This window comes from Muscardinus avellanarius (assembly GCF_963383645.1).
Source record: "Muscardinus avellanarius genome assembly, chromosome: 13".
NCBI classification, from domain to species: Eukaryota; Metazoa; Chordata; class Mammalia; order Rodentia; family Gliridae; genus Muscardinus; species Muscardinus avellanarius.
This window is the reverse complement of record NC_137799.1, coordinates 3,234,043-3,252,375: the sequence shown is the minus strand read 5'-3', so window position 1 is coordinate 3,252,375 and position 18,333 is coordinate 3,234,043. Positions and strand designations below refer to the sequence as shown.

The 18,333-nt window shown below is 56.9% G+C and overlaps 1 protein-coding gene across 2 annotated transcripts in view; it reads right to left on the bottom strand.

Annotated features, from left to right (window-relative positions):
• Positions 1–18,333, bottom strand: part of COL5A1 (collagen type V alpha 1 chain) — a gene marked incomplete at both ends in the record, with an annotated part of 157,856 nt that overhangs the window by 120,352 nt on the left and 19,171 nt on the right. For both annotated transcript variants that reach the window (XM_080709655.1, XM_080709656.1), the window contains one exon: positions 619–786. In XM_080709655.1, coding sequence (XP_080565781.1) covers positions 619–786 — 168 coding nt within the window. The remainder of the gene's footprint in view (positions 1–618; positions 787–18,333) is intronic.

Below are 18,333 nucleotides of genomic sequence, written 5' to 3'. Positions count from 1 at the left end.
CCAGAAAGAGGAGCTCATTCCGCCCGGCCACCCACACCTCCCCGATGCAGGGGAGCAGGGATCCATCACCCCCCCATTTACACCTGTCCAGATAAGCCCAGAGGGTTCAATTAACGCAGGCGAGCAGGAGGACACAACCATCAGGCGACAGGGACAACACAGGCCCCTCCTGCAGGTATGTAATTAAAAGCAGAGAGAGATCCGGCCCTTGGCAATGAATTCTCATTAGAAGCCTTGAGAAGCCTTGAGCTCAAGTCACGAGTTTGAGTCATGTATCGCTTAATGTCACTGCCCCCAATTAAGGTCTCCTGGCCGTACCCTGGAGCTTTCTCTTAACCTCGGCCCCTGGGGACTGTGTATCTCCTTCCTGCACTTGAATCCCCGTGCCTGTCGATGGCTGGGCATGGCTCTGCTGGAAAAGCAAAGGGCAGAGAGAGGTCTCGTCCACCTCATGGCGATGGACGGCGACCACTGGAGCCGTAGCCATGACACTGAAATCGCGCCGTGTGTGAGAGGCCCCCAGGAGACCAGGCCTGGCCTGGCTCTGCACCACATGGACTTCTGCAGCTGCAGCGTCCACGTGAACCTGCCACCGGAACAGAAGCGTGCGTCTCTTACCGGGGTACAGCTGCTTGGTGGGTGCGCTCAGCTGTGCGTCTTTGGTGACTCGGTAGGCAACATCCGGGCCCTTGGAAGATCGTCGTGTGGCGCAAAAACCCGTGGTCTTCGTGATTCCATCGGGCAAGTTGTGAAAGTCTAGAACCTTCAGGAGATCTGCTGGCTGAGCTGAAAAAACAAGGGAGGGGATTGAGCCCCTGGAAGGAAGGCTAATGGCAGGGACACGCGGCCAGCCCCACTCCGCCCACCTGTACCTCCACCACCAGGACCTCGAGGATGTTAGACCACTTCAGGACAAGAGGCCGCTCTGCAGAAACATCCCCTTCTGTCCTGCCAGCAGCCACGCCCGGGAGCAAAGCCTGGCTCAGCCTCTGCCACCACTGCCCCCTCATTTTGTTGTTGTTGTTTGTTTGTTTGTTTGTTTGTTTTGGTGGTACTGGGGTTCCTGGAAGCCCTGCTACCTCCGGGCTATACTCCCAGACCTATTTTTACATTTTTATTTGGAAACAGGGTATCCTAAGCCAGCGTGCTCAGCTGGCTTCGAACCTGGGCGATCCTCCTGTCTCTGCCTCCCAAGCGCGGGGATTACAAGCATGCACCACCATGCCCGGCTGCCCCCTCATTTTGTACTGGCAAAGCTTTTACTCAGTTGCTGGAGCTATGCAAGCCCACCTCCCGGATACCCCGCCTTTCTCTTTCTTTCTTTCTTTCTTTCTTTCTTTCTTTCTCTCTTCCTTTCTTTCTTTCTTTTTTTTTTTTTTTGTGGTACTGGGGATTGAACCCAGGGACATTCTACCTCCAGGCTACACCCCCAGCCCTATTTTTTTATTCTTTATTTGTGAAACAGGGTCTTACTGAGTTGCAAAGGGCCTCACTAAGTAGCAGCTGAGGCTGTCCTTAACGGTGATCCTCCTGTCTCACCCCTCCTTATTACCAACAAAGCAGATCCATTTAAACCCCAAACACACGCCTGGAGGCCACGAGGACCCACTGCTGCCAGGGCCACCAGGTGAGATGGGAGTGGTGGGCAGCTCGGGAAACCACACCTTCCAGAGTGTTCCCACCCTCCGAGCCTCTACTACCAACCATGTTTTGAAGCACCATTGGCTCAACTAATAAGTAACCCCCAACGAGAATTTACAGCGAATACCCGGCTGCCATTTGCCCCCCCCCACCAGCAGTATATGCATGACAAAATAAAGCAGGCCACTGCATCCCTTCTGGAAGGTTCCTGCCCCACTAGCCTTCAGGATCTGCTCAGAGATGGAGAGCGGTGCTAGAGGCCTGGGGAAAGCTCACCCCTGACCAACTGGACCCTGAAGACAGCCCCCTCTGCAAGCCTCCCGCCCCAAACACCCAAACAGCTCCTATTACCAGAAATGGGAGGTGCCAGGCAGAGAAAATACACCCCAATGTAGCATCACGGTGACGGAAGGAGTGCAGCCGGTACGCCTCCCTGGGGTCGGGGGGTCTCAGGAACCCACCACCAGCATCCCTTTGGGAACCAGTGGAGCCGGCCAAGCGCCCTCTGCTGGCTGATCTGGGATTGGCACCACCTGTCCCAGACAGCAGGGGCAGGCCCATGACGCTCCATCCTGGGCTTTTCCTTTGGGAAGGAGGAATCCACCATTCTGCTGGCTCCACACATAGAATATGAACCCAGAGGGGCAGGCGGCTGTTATCAGGGTGTGAAGAGACCCTAAAGCACTGCTCGGGTGCCCGGATCAAGCCACGGCTGAAGTCTCACTGCCTGCGTACATCAGCCAATACATCTGGCGATGCTTGTCCCCGTTAGAATTGGATTTCGTCATGGACTACTAAAACTTTCTGGCTGCAGCAGAGTACTACAGCAGGCTTGTTCCCAGGACCCCTGTCCCTCCTAAACGGTCCTGTTCACCAGTTCCCGGGCCTTCGTCCCAGGTAGGTATTATTATACAGTGGAACTTTTCTAACAAGGGAGGATGGCTTGGATGTAAGAAAGGACGGCCAGGACTGGCTTCCTCTCGGCCATCAGAGAGGCGGGGGCCCAAGAGGCCGCCCGGCCTCACCACCCACCCAGCCCAGCCCTTAACAAGGCAGCAAAGGATGCTGTCTCCCCGGAGGGCAGGCCTGGGAGGAGAGCAGACATCAGGTCCTGGGGAGATAAAGTGGTGGCTGGGGGTGAGGGGCAGACCGTGGGTCAGGGGAGAGGGGATGAGGAGCTGCCCTTTCCCATCCCAAGCACCACCCTGGGGACCATGGTCTTCAGGAAGGCACCCCGTTACCCCGACTCTGGAGTCCGAGACCTGATGGCGTCATTTCTGCAGCCTGTTTTTGCTGAGTCTCATCAAGAGGCGCAGAGACTAAGGATTCCCCAGCTGTGCAGGTGCGCTCACTGCATCATCACCCCCTCCCGTGGCCTCTGTGAGTTTTCTCCTGGGTGGCGCTCAGCCATGACCCAGGCTCGATTGACAGTCGTGTGGAGCTCGCGGTCCGGCCCTCACATAGCCCCGGCTCCACGGAGGCATCGACCCAGCCGTGGCTGAGCCCCGTCCACTGTCATCAAGGGCTATGTGGAGGACAGGTGCCGGCAGGGCTGCGCAGCACAGCCCCAGGCCTGGGCCCGGCAGGGAAAGGGACAGCCGCGCCAGCCGCCACACACCTGCCAAGGATGCGGGCGGGAGCCTGGGTCACCTCAGAGACTCGGGTCCAAGGTTGGCAGTGGACCGGGGAAGGAAGCAGGGATCCCGGTGGGGTTTCCTGGACACACATCACAGCAAGCCCGTGATGCTCTTCCCAGATCCCAGAGCCACAAGCCTGCTTTCTCTATCTCTGCAGGCAGAGAGCTATTCTCCGGCAGCCTTCCTGCGTATGTTTACAGACCTCTGTTGCAACATGTTAAAAGGGCCACCAGACCTCTCCCAGGCTCGGTGCCACCCCTTCGCTGGCCAGAGCCTTCCTGTGCCAGAGCACACACTCAAAAAAAAGTTAATTCCTAAACAAGGTGTGGGGCGCGCCCGGCGGCGTCTGGCAGCACAGGCTTCCCGGGGCCCTCTTCCCACCACAGACACTGAGCCTTCTGTTCAGACACAGTCTCTCTGCCAGGCTGAGCTCTCCGTCTGGAAACAGCACCGGCTTTGGGGACAGGTGGATGGGGGTGAGAGTCAGCATTAGCCGCGCTCCAGGAAGGCTCTTGGCAGGTGAAGGCCAGAGGGAGAAGCTACGGACAACTGAGCCTGCAGGTGCAGCTCTGAGCACGGCGCGCCCTCCGATTGAGCGCCCCCCTGGAAGGCTAGACAGAATGGCCCAAGATTTCCCTCAGGGCTCACCTGCATTCCAAGGTCCAGTGAGAACAGCATTGGCCCTGTGACCTCCACTCCCCACCAGGATGCTGACTCTAAAGTCAGGGTCACCCGGAGGTGCCCACAGAATCCTAAGACCCGCTGCCCAGGCAGAGGAGGCCATGGCCAAGGCCCCTCAAGCTGGGGCTCCGCCGCTCTGCCGTGGGCCCCGCTGTGGCCTGCAGGACCTCGCTGTGTGGCTCGCTCAAGCTTGGCCCGCCTCCTCCCAGCACTTTCAGCTCCAGAGAGCTGAGAGCTACAATTCCCAGATGCCTTTGCAGCAAGGATTCAGGATGCAAACTCGATTCTACCCTGTAGTCCATCCTGGAGGTGGACATGGAGGTGTGGGGCTCCCTCCTACCTGGCCAGGGTCACATCAGCAAGGTTCCAGCACCCCAGGCAGTGTGTGCCAGGACTGGTCGTGAGGCGCTAGGTGGAACCCACAGCGGCGACTTCTTGCAATCTGGATGACCGTGAATATGTGGACTGGGGTTCAGGGTCCTACCTCTCCAGCTCACCCAGTGACCAGGTAACCACCCCTCATAACGATAGCATGATTCTCGAAGCCCGCTGTGTGCACCACGCCTGCCTGAGACCAAGAGCGGCCTAAGAGGGAGGAGCCCAGCACGAGCTCACTGGCAGAGCCACATCCCAGGACATGCTGAGCCCCAGCTCCTCTGAGGCAGGACCCCTGCCGCTGCCTGAGGAGATGCGGCTCCTTGAATACTCCTGGGAGCAGCCCCGGCCTGGCCCTCCGTAGCCAGGGCCAGGAAACTAGACGCACTTTCACGGCACACAAATGCTTGCCATTCGGCCATATTATCAAGGACTGACCAGGTTTTGCACTCCCAGACGAGCAAAAGAATAGACACAGGCAAGGTCGGTTTTTAGGCAGAAAAGGGGCGACTGAGGAAGGACTCAGAATGTGTATTGAGCTCCAGGGGCCAAGCACTAGGGCAGCGTGAAGACCCTGGGAGAAACAAGCACACAACCACGCGCCACCTAGAGGCTCAGACGGGGGAGGGCAGGATGGACAGATGGACGATGAACAGATGGGCAGGTGGATGGATGGATGGGTAGATGGATGGACGGACGGACAGACAGACGAACAGGTGGACGAAAGAAAGAATAGGCCAATGAGCAATTAAGGAGGGAGTGGGGTAACCAGGAGGCAGAGGCGCCGGAGAAGAATCTTAAAACTGGCCGCCACATGAGGCCCGCGGGCAGCCCAGTACGCTCCGCCTCCCTCCCGGGCCAGGGGCACTGCTGGCGCAGGTACCAGCATCCTCACCTCCAACAGCAGATGGAAGCAGACGTCTGCTTTCAGCAGGAACTTAGATGAGTTCCTGGTTGGCAACAGACACCCTGCCCTGCTACTCGGAAGCTAGAATTAGGTGATGCCAGCCAGGAAGCCAAGCCCGTAACCCTGGAGGGCACATCTCAGGCTCGGAAGCCCTGCCCTTAAAATAGAAGCGCCTCCTGAAGGGCTCACCTTGTGCACTGTGCGAAGGCCACAGAAGATGGCCTGGCATCACCCACCACCTGGAGCCACACAGCACAAGCCTCAGAGTGGACCTGGAATCAGACGCCTCATGCTTGGGGCCACCACTGTCTAGCCAAACCCCGGGAATGGAGGCACCCAGGGGACATGGCCAAGTGCTTGTCCACCTGGCAGCGCGGAGGCATGGGAACCAGAGCCTGGGAGCCAGGAAGGCAGAGCTGCCTCCAGGGCTTAATTATTCACCCCTCCCCGCCCCATGCAGGCCAGGGGTGGGCACAGCTGGAGAGGAGATTCCAGAACAGCAGGAGAAGGGGTGGAGCCGCTGCTGGGCTGGGCGGAGCCTGGCCAGCTTCAGGCAGTTGGTGGTATGACTGAGCGAGCTTGCCCACAACAACCAGGAGAGGAGGATGCAGGCAACTTCACTACTGCTCTGCTCTTGCGTATAAAAGTCCAACTAACCTTGGGCGCTGTGTCTGCCTCCCTTTGGACTCATCAGAGCACCCGTGCTGGACCAGGGAGCTGCCGCCTGCTCGTGCATGAGGCAGGAAGAGCCTGGGGCCTGAGATGTCCCTCCTCGCAGATGTGTTGCGTGCAGGGGTGGCATCGGATCTTTGCTCTAGCTCAGTCCCCTGTTTTTCTGAATAAGCTACACTTGTAAGCACTTGCGCAGGTACAGACGTCGGTGACTGTCCCCTTTTCCAGAAGGTTCAGGTCAGGAATCTGCCACCCCTCGAAGCCTGCTGGCCCCAGGACCTGGAACACTCCCTTGGACTTCACCAGGCAGCTCATGCCAGGCGCCCCAGCAGCAGGCCTCACCCCAGCCCCCAGTCCCAGGGTCACTCCAAGCCTAGCAGAGCTCACGCCCCCATGTTCACTTACACCGAGAAGTCCTCTCAGAGGACCTGCTGGGGACTTCTGCGCCCTTCCTGCATGCCAGGCCTCCCCAGATCACAGCAGCAGGAGGAGGAGGTGGGGCGCTGGGGTCACCCTGATCTTACTGGATGGTTACTGCCCACCTTCTCCAGAGCGTCAGCGGTCACTGGGGAAATGCACCGGCCCAGTGCGGGTCTCTGCTTGCGCTCACCTGCACAGACCCTATCTATCCACGCGGCCACCGTCTCTGCTAAAGCAAGACACACTCTCTGCCCCCACACACAGCTCGCACAGGATCCAGGGGCACGCCCACGGCCGAGCCAGCGCAGCAGGTGACTCAAACCCCAGGGAGACGACAATTCTGCACCAAGCTAGGGCGGCTCCGGCTCAGCAGGAGCAGGAAGACGGAAGACGTTTCTGCCTCACCCGTGGGACACAGTGACCCATCTTCCCAAAGGCCACAGCCAACATTCATAGCACCTGGGCCTTCAAAGCTTGCCAAATCCTGCAGAATGTAATAACCAAGTGAGCAGGGAGAACTAGAGACAGACAGACAGACGGACAGACAGACACGGGGAGAAAGGCGGGGGGGGGGTTGCACACCTCAAAGTCAACATGGTTATCCTCAAGAGGAGATTGACAAGCCTTCTAAATAACCACCAAGGTTTAAGTCCTCGAAGTTCGAACGCTAGAGCTGCCTGATTTGGGAGCCAGGAGTCACTAATAGCACCTGGACTAATGATCTTTACTGTGAACACGCAAAGGAGATGCAGAGAGGAAAGCCGCCACCCACGGCCCACAGCACAGTGGTGCAGACTGCACCTCCTCAGCTCCTGGCCCCCGTGGCTGCCTGTCGGTAAAGGGCCAGGGGGCTCGGACCAGGGCAGCTACACCAGAGCCACCCTCCTAAATGACCCTCCTAAACGCCATGACAGACTGTGGTCCCCCCGAGGCCAGCCAGCAGGCTGGGGAGCTGCGAGGGGCTTCAGGGATTCCCTGCAGCTGTTCCTCAGTGACTAGATCGTGGGGACACAGAAGGGCAGGGTGGAGACTGTAGGCCAAGGCCATCCTGCAGGTAGACAGGCATCCTTCCCCTCCCACTGTCCCCTGGCATGGGCACGCAAGCCTGCAGCCAGACCAGCTGCTATACCAATACACGAATCCCCACATCTACCTGAATCTGTTGTGCTTTCTGTCCCACCCGCTGGCAAGTCTGACACCCTGTCTCAAATCACCGCCCTGCCCTCGCAGCCCCTGCCCTGTTGGGCCTCACGGGAGCCCCGAGGTGCCTGGCCATCTCTGCACCAGGGTCACTGTGTTGCAGAAACCCCATCAAGGTGACTAGACAGCAACCCCTGGACTTGTGCAGTGCACAGCTCCACCACCCTCCTCCCCAAGCCCCCGGGCCCCATCACACTCTGTTAGACCCCTGGTCAAGCAGGACAGGCAGGCAGGCAGAGCCCAGGTTTGGGGCCCACACCTGGAGGGCTAGCTGTTCCACCCTTCCTCCTCCCCCACCCCCCGCCAGCCTGCTCTACAAGGCCTCCAGCCTCCTGAAGGGCTCACCCGTCCCCACAGCTAGAAGCACAGCAGCCGCCTCACCTGAGCGCCACTTCTCCTGAGAGCGAGTAACCAGCCAGAGAGCCCAGCTCAGGGACTCGACTCAGCCTCTGTCCCCGGTGGTCCCCCAACAGCCTCCCGGGACCAGTAACACTGCGCCCATTAATGCTCCTGGCCTATGGCTTCTGCCCCCCAAGGACAGCCGAGGCCCCACGAGCGTGACTTCCCGGTGACATCCCTGGCGCTCAGCCAGTTACTCCCCGCACCAGATCACTGCGGGAGCCTGACCCTGCCCTAGGCAGCCAGCTCCGGAAGCCAACATAAGTCAGCATCACTGTGTCCCCCACGATGTTGGAAAGCACCAGGGCTTGGGGCTCAGTGGACGTGGCTTTGGTTTCAGATCCACCGTGTATTAGCTCCATAGCCCTGGGCAAGCCCCTGAGGCTCCCCGTCTCCTCACTCTATAAAACAGGGGTGCACTGCAAGGGCGGTCTCACCTGGGCAGGGTCCAGGGGGACGTGGCCCCCTCCTGGACCACACCGGGAACCAACACGGGGGACTTCCCCAGGGCCCCCACCAGCACCCACAGTGCAGAGGGAAATCAAGGGATGAAGGAGTTGTGCGTTATGGTCACGAGATAAGACGGGGGGGAAAAGCACAATCAGGCTCCTGTCAGCTCACGCTGCTGCGGTACTGGTTTACGGGTGACATGAAGTCAACGGGAGGCTCAGATGTGAGAACCGATAAGATGCAGAAGCGGAGGGCTGGCGAGCATCCTGGACAACAGAGGCAGAGCCTTGGTCCATCAGAGCCACGAGCGGCATCCAGACCAGCACACAGGGCTCCGAGCCTCCCTCAGCCTCCCTCAGCCTCCCCGTGCAGGCTCCTGGGGCCTCACCCTGCACAGACCCAGGCCCACCCACCCTGCAGGAAGGAAACCAGCATCCTGCTCCTTCATCCCAGGGCAGGGTCCCCCAGGCAGTGGCTCCACCCCCAAAACAGTGCAGGGCACTGTTCAACCCGCCTGGCTCCACCTCCTGAGCCCAGGGCCCGCCTCCTCACCAAGGCCTGCCTGCGTGTAGCCCTGCTTCCTATACCGGGGCTCTGCCTCTGGACCCAGGACACCAGCCTTCTCTCCCCTTCTCTTCCCAACAACTGCCAACTGTACTGTGTCGCCCTGTACTTGTCTTTGTTGGGGAAGGAAGAGTCCCACGGATGGGGGCTGTAGTCATGGGTGGTCCAGCTGCCCAGCAACGCAGCAGGAAGTGGGATCTCTGTCACGGATAGAGTGGACACCCACTAAGAGTCATGGCAGGCAGCTCTGTAAAGGCCACGGGGGAAGTGGGGACAGAGAAAGGGTCCCTCCAGGGAAGCAGGTGGCTTCACATGCAGGAAGGCTGACAGCCTTGTCCCAGGATCCCCCGAGGCAGGAGACGCAGAGGCACAGTGGTCCTGTCCTGGGAGGAGCGGCAAGGCTTCTGTCTTGCCTGCTGGCAGGTCTGACATCCTCTGTCTTAAATCATTGCCCTGCCCTTGCCGGCCCCTGCCCTGTTGGACCTCACAGGAGCCCCGAAGTGCACCCAACCTGAGAACCCCACCTCCACCTCCCAGTCAGGGCAGCCCCTTCCCCTGCAGGCAGAGAGGGGTTGGGGAAGATGCCAAGGGTTTGCAAAGGGCCAAAGAGCCACACATCGGGGTCCCAAGTCTCTGCTCCTTTCCGCACAGCATGGGACAGCAAGCTGGCAGGGAGCATCCCCAGAACCCAGCAGACAAGCTGTGGCCTCCACTCCCTCCACTGGGGAGGGAGACCAGGCTCAGCCCAGGGAGAGGCGGAACTGCTCCTCCCTAGAAGACTGGCAGGCAAAGAGGCTGCTCCTGCCTGCTCTCTACATTAAACACTGCTTCTGACCAACAGAGACAGCGTCTTAGAAACACGTGGCCGTCCCTTGCAAGCGGCACCTGCAAAGTGCCACCAGATGCCTAGTGAGCCCTCAGGATGGACGCACGCATGGGTGCGTGGGGCAGGCGCGTGGAAGACGAGAAGGTAGAAAGGAGAGGAGGGCTGGCAAGACGGCTGGTTAACAGAAGAATCAGAACAGAACGGGTGGCTGAAGAGTGAAGGCATGGGCGGACAGACGGATGGATGGAGGGAGGGATGGATGGACGGACGGACGGATGGATAGATGGACGAACAGGTGCATAGACAAATGAACAAACGGATAAACAAATGGGTGGATGGATGGACAGATGGACGGACAGACAGGTGGATGGATAGATGGATGAACAGGTGCATAGACAAATGAACAAACAGATGGATAAACAAATGGATGGATGGATGGATGGATGGATGGATGGATGGATGGATGGACGGACGGACAGACAGGTGGATGGATGAATGAATGGACTAACAGACGGATGAATGGAGAGATGGATGGACAGGCAAACAGACAAAGAGGAGGAAGTATAAGAGAACAGATGATTGATGAAAAGAGCAAGAAGGAAGGATGGACGGAGACCGACGTCACGGACAGCTGGACAGGTGGTTAAACGTGGAGTAAAGCAAGGAAAGCCGTCATCAGGAAGCTTCGCTGGATAACCTTCTCAGATTCGTAGATGACAGCCATGCCCCTGACCCCGGCCCGGCCCTGGGAGGCCTCTTCCCTTCACACCAGAGGGTGAAGGTGAGGCTCCATGACACGTGTGTCCCAGGAAAGAGGAGGATGACACTCGGGTCGGAGCGAGGGCGGCTGCAGGCAGCAGCGCTGTGCACCCCGTGGTCCACAAGGTGTTGGCGCCCGTGCCTCCCCGCCCCACAGCTCAGGACAGACCGCAGAGCGAGGCACCGGCCTGGCTCCGTCCTGCCCCCAGGTGTGGGGCTGAGAAGCATGGCTGAGCCCGCTCCTTCTCTCCTGGCCTGGAACCCAAAGGCTCTGAGTAGCTCTTGATGAGGCATCCCTGATGGGCAAGTTTATGAGAAAGTCAGGGCCAGGGAAGAGGGTCAGCCCTGTCCTCAGGAGCAGTGTTACTATAGTGGGGGCCACCGTGGAGAGCTAATGCCCTCCATCCTCCGGGCACAGAGGTGGAACCCAGCCAAACACAGCTCCCCGGGCTGGGACTGTCTCTCTTCCGCCTCATGCAGAGAGGAGACTGGCCTTCGACCTGGACCCCTGGGGCTTCCACACCGCCCATACTCCATGGGTAGGTGATGGGCATGGGCAACGTGCTGATGGCCGTGGTCCCTTCTGCAAATACTCCATGGGTAGGTGATGGGCAATGTGCTGATGGCGGTGGTCCCTTCTGCAAAGCCTGCATCCAGCCATGACACCTGTTGCTGCAGAGATCACCAGGGCACAGACAAACCATCATCTGAAAATAAGTCCTGCCAACTCAAGGACCCCATGGGGGTCGGGCTGCCATGGGACAGTGTCAGATGGGAAGTGACAGACGCCACAAGGCACAGTCTGGGGCCACATGAGGAAATTTGCGGGCACCTGGCAGGGCAGTGCATGCCAGACAGCAGCAGGTGAGGCTGCAGAGGAAGCCTGGCTGCCACTGTCCTGATGGCCACCGGTGCTAAGACCCTACACTGAGGGCCGGGAAGACCCTCATTTTCTGACAGACACCAACCCCAAACAAACGTGGGCCGTGTCCAGCTTCTACACACCTGCCCGGCCCCTCCTCTCTATTGCTGGTTTCCACTGCTTTCCATCTGCCTTTATTAATAGATGTTTCTCTTGCCCTGTCATTCCTCAGAGAATCACAAGCACGTCGGAACACCGTCAGGGACCCTCGGCCTACAGCCAACTGCCAAAGATGGTGCCCCGCAGGGGCAGACCGGCTGTGCGCACACCCAGCACAACCCACACATCCCAAGGTGGACCCGGCGAGCTGGACAGGGAGGTAGGTGCCCGATCTTGTTTCCTCAAAGGTAACTTCTCTCTTGTTCTGGGAGGCAGGGATAGCGGGGATGGGGTTGGTTGTGCTTTCGTGGGCAAACTCTACGGGGTGCCACCTACTTCCAGGAGGACCCAGGAGAGGGCTGGCTACTGTAGGGCCAGCGAAGGCCATACTGGCACAGGACCCCATCACTCATCTCTGTACCCCAGGCCTTACCCAGGCCCAGCACCTAGGTGCTGGCCAGGAAACTGTGCCAGGAAGGGAGGCGCCCAAGAGCTGATTACATAATGGTACCAGCTGCAAATCACGCTCTGATGCAGCTTCCAGATCCAGACACGGCCAAGGGTTGCTGGGGCCAGCCTGAGGCTATGGAGGCTGGCTATGGAGGCCGCTGCACTCGGCAATGTTCTGCCCAGCGCCTGCTATGAGCCATAGTGGGGTGAGGGTCCATGTCACTTCTGCGTCATGGTGAGGCCCAGCTCCACGGTCCTGGGCGCTTCCAGATGGCCTCTCCCCACCAAAAATGCAAGGGCTCCTGCCTGTGTCGGGGAGTCTTCAGGACTCTGCGCGATGACAGAAACCTTCCTCTGTACTGAAAGGCTCCGTGGAACCAGGCACCAGGATATGCCCTAAAGCCAAGAGCAGCTCCACTGCCCTGGGCCTGTTTCCCTGCTGTGGAGAAGGTCTAAACAGAAGCTGCCTTGCCCAGGGTGCTCATGACAACAGCCACGTGCAACGCTAGAGAAAAACTGTGACAGAGAGTAACGGGCCGAGGCGGGCTGCGCACCCGGCGATCACCGTGACTCCTCAGAACGGCATCTACGTGGTGGGGCTCAGGGACTGAGAGCCGCCCCGCCAATAATCATGACAAAACCTCCATATCCCTGTGTCCCCCTTCTCCCGTGTCACCCGCACCCCTCTCGGCTGCACATAGCATCTACCCCCAGCCCTGGGCAGACAGCAACTGTGGCCGTGGACCTGCCTTTCCCCACACTGTGAACTCCTCAGAGAACCAGGGGCCTCAGCCCAAAGCAGGTGCGCGCCCTGTGCCCAAAGGAGAAAGGAGGGAACCAGCCAAGTCATGAAAAACAAAGGGAAAAATCAGTTCCTGCAAAGCTTCCCAGCCGTACATGGCCCAACCAATCAAAGAGGAAGGAAGGAAGGAAACCACCAACCAGGGAACAGATGAACCCCCAAGTCCATCAATGAGCAAAGGAAGGAAGGAGGGAGCAAGCTAGCCAAGCAGCCAGCTAAGGAGGGACCGGAGAACAAGCTGACCGACCGACGAGCCCCGCAGGAAGGTGCGCGCTGCGGATTTGAAGAGATGCCACTGGGAGAGAAGCCTTTGGGACCCTGGAGTCGCCAGATGCACGTGCATTCAGCTGGCGTTTCCTCTTTGGGGCTGATCACACAGAAAGGCTTACACTGTGTAAGGACGCCCAAGGCTCGCTAATAAGCTGGAGACAGGCAAATGTCCACCCGTCAGGGACAGGTTAAATCCACGAAGCTTCACTGACCTAGTACACGGCTGGACGGGAAGGGGTCGACCCACAGGGCCAGACAGCAGAAGACGGCCCCTTTCATTCCTCAGGGCAAACACAGCAAGATGCAGAAGCCCTGAGAGGGCGTGGTCCCTTCTGCATTAAACTAAGCTAGAGATGTCAAAAGACGTCACGTAACTGCACACGCAAAATCACCCCGAACAATATCAATCGAATAGTTAGGGGGCAGCCCCTGGGTGGTTGGGGTTTGGAAGAATGGAGGAAAAGGTGTTCTTATCACTCTTACCACCAATCCCCTTCTAAAAAATTATTAAGTATATATCAGCCAGACATGGTGGCTGGTATATCTCAGTACTGGGGAGGCTGAGACAGGTGGACCGCAGGTTCAAAACCAGCCACAGCAACTGAGACCCTGTTTTGTTTTTTTTTTTAATTTATTTATTGGCGGTACGGGGGTTCCTGGAAACCCTTCTATCTCCGGGCTACACTTCCAGACCTATTTTATATTTTTTATTTGGAAACAGGGTCTCTTAAGCCAGAGAGGCTGGCTCCGAACCAGCGCGATCCTCCTGTCTCCACCTCCCAAGCACAGGGATTACAAGCGTGCGCCACCACGCCCGGCGTGAGACCCTGTTTTAAATTAAAAAAAAAAAAAAATAAGCCAGGCATGGTGGTGCACGCTTGTAATCCCCGCACTTGGGAGGCTGAGACAATAGGATACCACAGGTTCGAAGCCAGCCTCCAAATAAAATATATTTAAAAAAAAATAGGTCTGGGAGTGTAGCCCAGAGATAGAAGGAAGGGTTCCATCCCCAGTAACACCAAAAAAAAAAAAAAAATTAAAAAATACCAATAGAGCTGGGGAGTGTAGCTTGGAGGTAGAACGCCCCTGGGTTCAATTCCCAGTACCACACACACACACATACACACACACACACACACACACACACACACACAGTACACCATGTTGTTAACAAAAAGAGCCAAACAAAAATGGAAAGCATAGAGGTTTAAAAATGGCCACGAGCTTTTCAAAGCTGAGCCCGTTCAGTATGTCTCCTCCCTTGAACCCCAGTGGGCTGTGTAGCTATGCGACCACGACCATCTGACAGGGCGGCACTGCCTCGCCCTCCCATCTAAGCTGAAAGACAGAGGTTGTCTCTGCTCCCTGCACCTCTTGAAACCCAGACACCATGTTGCAGGAGCCCAAGATGTTCCTGCAGAGTCCCGGGTGGAAAGAAACCCAGACCCACAGCTGCCAGCCAGGAACCCCTGCCAACCACGGGAAACCCAGCTGGAAAGGAGCCCCAGCCCATCACGCTCTTACCCTGCAGACCAACCATCCTAACAACTCCGTCCAAGGACCAAGGAGGCTTAAAATAAGAGGCTGCTACTGTCTTCGGGGGTGGGGGGAACTGAGGATGAACCCAGGGGTTCTCTACCACTGAGCTACACCTCTGCCCTTTCATGTTTTATTTTTGAAACAGCGTCTTGCTAAGTTGCTGAGGCTGGCCTCAAACCTACCATCCTCCTGCCTCAGCCTCCCAGGTACTAGGATTACAAGCATGTGCCACCATGCTCTGCTGGCTACTGTCTCAGATCCTGAGTTTCAGAGAGACCTTAATAGACGCCACAACAGCGAGTGGTAAACAAAGTCAGATAAGCAACAGGATACAAAGGGGATGCTCTCGCAACTCAGAAGTAGGGGACCAATGTCCAACGTCACGGGTAGCTAAACACATACAAATTAAATCAAGACCTGTCTCCATGCAAACCGCAGAACTAATATTGTTAATGTCGTGAACGGTGGTAAGGACATGAATTCTCTCTCAGTGCACGCGGGCTCTGGCGGGACACTTGCACAAGACAGTCGGACTCTCAGGCTCAAGGTCTCAGAAGCACCTGAGGCCTTGATGCGCCTGGGGCTCTGACCCGGCCTTGCACGGGGTCTGCAGGCCACCCTGGAGGGAGCTCTTAGCAGTTTTGAGTCTTCTGTTCTGACCCCCCAAAATGGCATATCTTCAGAGCTTTGATTTTGCTAAGCAACACTTTGTACTTTTAGTATATAGGGCCGGCACATTGTTTTGTTAAATTTATCTCTAAGTATTTCCTATTTTTGAGGCTATTCTAATGGCTTTTAAGCTTGATTGTGTGTGTGTGTGTGTGTGTGTGTGTGTGTGTGTGTGTGTCTTTATTGGTACAGGGATCAAACCCAGGGTATCGTACTTGCAAGACGAGAGCTTTACCCCGACCTACATCCCAACCCTCATCTAATGGCTTTTAAATTCTCTCATTCCCTCCCCGTTGTCTGTTGTCACCACGTAGAAGGCAAATGATTGTCTGCATTGACTTTATACGCTGTCACCATACGAACCTTCCACGTGCTAGGCTGTTCTGTGATCTCGTTGGACCTCTACATAAACAATCATGTCACCTGCAGATAAAGAGGGTTTTCTTTTGCCCTTTGTTTCTAACCTATAAGTTTTTATTTCCTTTTCCTGCCTTATTGCACTGGCTGGGACCTCGGAGTACAAAGGGCCATGCCCTGTTCCTGATCTTAGAGGGCAATGTTCAGATTTCACATGGAGAACCTTTATCAGAGTCCACATGGAGGACCTTTATCAGAGTCCACATGGAGGACCTTTATCAGACTGATGACAGCCCCTTTCATTCCTCAGTTACTCAAATCTGGTCATCCACTTTTAAGTTTAAAACTTTTATACAGTTGTATGATGCCAATTTTGCAATTTTGCAAACACAGATATAGAACAGAGTCAAAAGCAAACACACTGATGCACTTAGTAGTTTCTTTGGCCACACAAGGAGAAGCCTGCATCCGCAGCAGTACGGCTTAAAAGGGCAAGGGATGACGACGAACTTCCATTTCTTTAAATACTCCGGGTGGCTTTCCACATTTCTGTCTATGATAAACATGTACTGCTTTCATAACACATCAATGCAATAATGACTGCTGTCGAGGCCCACAGGACACAGCACAGTGAGAAGATACTCAGACTCTCCTTGTCTGCCTAAAGCTGCACCGTCCAAGCTCTCTCGGTTTTTGCCTTGAGAATGGGCCATTTTTAACTGGCCTTTGTAAAACAAAACCACATTTTCGCTTCTCAGGAATGTGACTTCCCAGGAGTGTGACATTTGAAGTGGCCCGTCCCACACCGGGAGTCCTGGCGGGGCCCTTGGCAAGGCCAGCCCCGCTCGCCCTTGCCCTTTTGGACTGAAATATGGGCAAAAGACAGGCGTGCCCGAGGGCTGCTCGCTCCTCCACAGCACTGGCAGAAGATGGCACCTGCCTTTACATTCATTCTCCCAAGAAAAGATGGCTTTAGAAATAGAAGGCAATCGGCCCCAGAGAGGGTCTGACGCCTGCTGGGTGCTGCAGAGTGAGGAGGTGACAGGTGGAGCTGAGCAGAGCACATTCCCAGCTACAATGACAGTGACCACTGTCCACTCGGGCCCCTTCGCCCTCCCCAGATGCCCTGATGGCACTGCTCTCCCACGGGCTGAGGCAGATCCCGGGGTATTTCTGTTCCACTAGAGAGTTGGCTTGTTCCAACTCTTTGTTATTATAAGTAACACTTGGGTGAACAACTTTCTGGTGAATCCATTCTGCCCCCCTGATGACTTCATCATTACGCGTCTGACTAAAATTATGTTATCCAACAATAAGATACAAGTCTAAAGACACTGCCCTGGGTCACTCTGACCGTGGAGGAACATCTTACATGACTCCCCCAGGACCATCACTAGACCTGAGAAACTTTCCAGAGCCATGAACTGTGACTCCAAACCAGCTTCCCAGAGACTAAGTGAACCCGTGACCATGCGAGGACTTAGGGAGACACCCTAAAGGCTGCACCCCACAGAAGCTCAGGGCTCAGAGCCGCCTTCCACCCAGGAGCCCCCAGCACCACCCGCTGACCTCCCGGCCCCCAAGCTCCAAGTTCTCTCCAGGGCAGACAGCTCGTCTTTCTCCCAGAGCCACCTGCGCAGGTGCAAAAGCTCAGCCAGACCGCTGCCCCAGGAGAGGCCGGCCTGAGGAACGGCTCGGGCTCCTTCCCATCCTGGACACCTCGTTCACGAATGTAGGCTGCTGCAACCAGAGAGAGGGACAAACCCCCTCCTGCCTGTGCTCTGCACCCCAGACACGAGCTCCAGGCTCCACCCCATCCCGAAAGGTGCACCAAGGTGGAATGTGAGCCCCAAGCAGGGCCACTCAGTGGCCGGCACCCTGGAATCCCGTCTGCTCTGCTGGACACAGCAGGGACTGGACAGATACAGATGGCTAGAAAAGGAAGGAAAGATAGAGCGTAGTTGGTACCTAATAGGTGTCTACTGGGGTCTAGAAGATTCCGTCATGTAGTAAAGGGGGAGAGGCTCAAAGGTCCAATTACGCATACATTGCTCCTAAGGATTCGTCTTCCCACAATGACCGTGAGGGACAGGAAGTGCTGCTCCACTCTCCAGACCAGGAGGCTGGTGCCCACCTAAATCCCAAGGGACATGTCACAGGCGCCAAGAAATGGCCAAGCCAGGTCCCAAACACGAAATACCGCTCCCTGTGACCTCTCCAGGAGCAGAAAGGAGGAGTGCCGGGTTTCTAATGGGGTGAAGAACCCCAGTTCTGGGACACGGGGCCCGCCTGGATTTAGCACCTGCAGGCAGCATGGTCCGGGGTGTCAAAGCCCAGGTGCTAAGTGTCCACTGTTGGTCGGGATAAGACTGCAATAAAAGACTTTAAAGTTCTCCTGCACTTGGACACATGAGTCAGCACCTAGGAACTCACCCTAAGGAAGAAGCAGAGACACAAAGCATTTGCCAGAAAGATGTTCACCCATGCGCTGTTTATAAGAGCGACCGGTCGGAAACCACCCGCCTCCGATGTGAGGGGAACAGCCCAAGAAAATTACAGCGTGGGCCCACGGCGGACAGCCGGCGGGCGGTCGAGATGCATGCTGTCCCTGCGCCATGAATGCCTTCTCCTTCCATGGTTTTGGTCACCTGCTGAGGTCCTGCGCCCACCACCAGGTGAGGTCCAAAACTACGG